Genomic DNA, 3,971 nt, shown 5'->3' with positions numbered 1-3,971 from the left:
ATCTATTTTTTTATTTTTAAAATATTTCAATATATATATTTATGGTTATTATAAATGGGAACCTATTTAATGGATTTTCCAATATTTCTTTTTTATTTATGTATGAATTGAAAAAGAAAAGTTTCCAATTACATTAGACATATTCTTACATGTTAATAGATAAATTAATATAATTTCCATTTATATGAACATGCTAATATAATTTATTCATTTTAATATATATACATGTATATTCTTTTATTTCTTTTAATAATTGTTACCTTTATTGCACATTTTCAAAACATAATAAATAATTTGAAGAACAAATAATAAAGAGGAAAGAAAAAAGAGAAGAAAAAATATATGAAACTATAATTTTAATAGTATATATAAATTATATATGTATTATATATATTTTATGTTATTACATCCATCTACATATTAATAGTGACAGATATAATTAGCCCCAAGAGGAATATATATATATAATAAAGAAATATAAGTACAAATTGGAAAAAATTTATAAAATTGTAAGGGATATTAAACCATATATAAATTTAAGTGTAAATTTATCGTCTGATTTTTTAAATATTGTATGTTTATGCATATAATTAAAATATCAGAAAAAAAAAATAAATAAAATAAATTTAAAAAATAGCTAGCTATCCAATAAAAAAAACAAGACGGACTAGCCAAATATATTCCATAGAGATAATTTATTTAATTTTATTTTATTTAAATATATACATATAAATATACAATATTTATGCATTAAAAAAAAAAAAAAAAAATTAAAATTAACAATAAAAATGGATGATTATAATGACAAAGAAGTTTATATAAGTGAAGAGGAGGAAGAAGAAGAGCAAGAGCAAGAGCATAAACAAGAACAAGAACAAGAACAAGATCATGAACAAGAACAAGAACAAGAGCACGGAATAGAAAAAAATAATAACGAAGAAAAGTCTGATAAGAGAAATGGATATTATTTGGAAGAAAATCACAATCATGATGTTGAAGAAATTCATGATGATGACGATGATGTAAATCATACATATGTATATGACAATGAAAAATATGTACACAAGGTAGAAGATAACCATTTAACTGATAATGATATGATAGAAGAGGATGAAGAAAATGATCAAAAAAGAGACGAGGATTTAAATGAAGAAGAAGAATATGAACATGATAGTAATCATAATAATATAGATATTGATGAAAGTAATAAAGAAGAAAGTGAAGCTGAACAAAATTTAAAAAAAGAAGAATATGATAGTGTTGATGAAGATAAAAAAGACAATTTACAAAAGAATGTTGCTTATGCAAATACCATAATAAAAGGTGGAAGGAATTTACGAAATTTAAATAAGTCAAGTACATCATTTGATAAAACAAAAAAGGAGCAAAATAATAATATGAATAGAGGTGGTACTAATTTTATTAAAACTTTATCTGATGAAAATAATTTACAAAATAATATTCCTCATGGAAGAAGGAAAAGAAAAGTATCAAAAGATTTAAATTTAAATAATGAATATGTGTATGGGACTAATTTAAATTTTAAACATGTCCGTAATGTTAATGATGATATAGATGAACATGAAGAAAGTGAAAACAACCATGATCAAAATAATAATGAAGAAATAAATGAGCATAATCCAAATGATGACAATCCTATTCATAATGATGATACAAATGCAAATAACGATGATGATAATAATAATATAACTAATAATAATGAAAATGTTGTTAAAACTAATGAAAAAATATTAAATGGGAAACAAACTAATTTAAGAGGTAGTCATTTGAAATTAAAAACAAATAGAACTAAAAAAAATAAAAAACTCTCCAATAAATTGAATAGAAATATTGCAAAAAATGTGAATAAAAATAATAATGGTAGATATGGAAATGTAGGAAGAGCTCAGGCATCTACTACACAAGGTAATGAAAAAAAAGTTCATGGTACCAATGATAACGCTGAATATACAACTCATAATAGAGGAAAGAATTCCACAACAACTAATTTTACAAATAGACATAGCAGAGTAACATTTAATAATAACAATGAAGGTACATATTATGCTGGACATAATAACAATACTAGTACTAGTCATGGAAACAGACATAATGATCCCCATGAAGAAGCTGGTAAAAATAAGTGAACATATAATATTTATAAATAGATATGTAAAAATCTAACAAACTTTTTGTGTAACATATAATTTTTTTTGTTTTTTTTTTTTTTTTTTTTTTTTTTTTTTTGTCTTATATGTTTATTTAATTTTTATTTCCCCTCTTTTTATTAGAACCTAAAAAGGGAAAGAAAAAAAGAGTTACCGAAGAAGGTTCAAAAGAAAGTGGGAAGATTAATGTTGGAGATAGTTATCAGGTTTCAAATTTGCCAAATTTTTTCTTATGTAGATCTGAATTAATGTATAAAAATTATGATACTCAAGAAAATACGAATGACCAGATGTGCCTGTCTTGTTCAGGCTTACCGTGTCATTGTAAAGTAGGAGAAGCAACATTAGTATATTCCCCCATCATGTTAGAAAGGGTAAGAGAGAGATGTTTAAAAAATAGAGGATACCATAAATGTGTAAAAAATGAAATAGAATTATCAGCATATGTACAAGAATGTGCAAAAAGCTGGAAATCAAATATTGATGAATGGGTACCTTTTTCACCTGAATATGCATATAAATTATTACATTATGCAAATTATGATCCACATAAAGCTATAAGTATAATGAAATCATCCGAATTTTCATTTCGGAAAATTATGGATCCTCCAACAAGGAAATATCAAAATAAATGGAAACCAAAAGATAAAAGAGAACACATTTCAAAAAACCCTTTCCCTTCTCCTTTGACCATAAGAACATATTTATCCAAGCGACATCACAACAGTGGATATCACTTGCGATAATATTGGAAAAATATATATATATATATATATATATGTGTATATATTATCTTTGAGAAATTAACATACATACACAAAATATACCACTTTAAAAAATATTCTTATACATGCGTTATATACGCATTTAAAAAAAAAATAAAGACTGTAATATTGTATACAAATATTAAGTCCAAAATTTATATAATTAATTTTTTTGATAAATCATGTAGACATATATATATATATATATATATATATATATATATATGTGTACTTATATATTTAAAAAAAAAAAAAAAATTTTCTTTATATATGAACGTACCGAATTAAGATTGAATTTATTATTTAATTTTTTTTTTTTTTTTTTTTTCATTTTATATATTTTTACATATATATGTAATTTTTTTTTTTTAGTTTTATAATATATTCATAATTATATGTCTCAACATATATATTTGTGCATATATTTATATATCATGATATAGAAGAAAATATTATCTAATATTATTTTCAGTGAATTATTCAATTTTTTTTAAATAAGAAAAAAAGATGAACGTCATATGCAATATGTAATATTTACATATACAATGTGTTCCCTTATTCTTTTTACAATCAGTTTTTCTTTTTATTTTTTAAGTTTTAAACTTTATTTAAATAAAAAAAAAAAAAAAAAAAACTATATAAAAAAAAAAAAAATATAACTTTTCATAATTAAAAGCAATTTATTCTTTAAAAAAAAAATTATGTTAACATTATGCAATACATAATAATGATACATAAAATAAAATATACAGTTCAAAATGTGGTTTATATATATTTATTTGTAACATTTCAAGTTATTTTATTTAAATTTATTCTTTTCTTATTGTTATTTTGTCTTAAATTAAGTCTTTTAAAGTTAATAAAATAAAAACAATTTATTTTATTTTGATATAATAAATGTATAAATATGTAATAAGATTTGAATAAATAAATATTTATGTAAAATATTACATACTTGCTTTTTGTCTCATGAAATAAATAAGATCCAAAAATTAATTTAAAAAAAAAAAAAAAAAAAAAAAAAAAAAAAAAAAAAAAA

At 21.1% G+C, this 3,971-nt stretch overlaps 1 protein-coding gene across 1 annotated transcript; it reads left to right on the top strand.

Moving 5' to 3' along the window:
- Nucleotides 1-788: 788 nt before the first annotated feature.
- Nucleotides 789-2,914, top strand: PRSY57_0518900 (conserved protein, unknown function; the record flags this gene model as incomplete). Its single annotated transcript, XM_012906257.2, has 2 exons — nucleotides 789-2,133; nucleotides 2,292-2,914. 2 exons carry the CDS (start codon nucleotides 789-791, stop codon nucleotides 2,912-2,914), a joined length of 1,968 nt encoding a protein of 655 aa, XP_012761711.2.
- Between the last annotated feature and the right edge of the window lie 1,057 nt (nucleotides 2,915-3,971).

This window comes from Plasmodium reichenowi, chromosome 5, assembly GCF_001601855.1.
Source record: "Plasmodium reichenowi strain SY57 chromosome 5, whole genome shotgun sequence".
In the NCBI taxonomy this organism is placed as follows: domain Eukaryota; phylum Apicomplexa; class Aconoidasida; order Haemosporida; family Plasmodiidae; genus Plasmodium; species Plasmodium reichenowi.
Note: the sequence above shows the minus strand (reverse complement) of the source record. Positions and strands in the feature narration are given on the sequence as shown.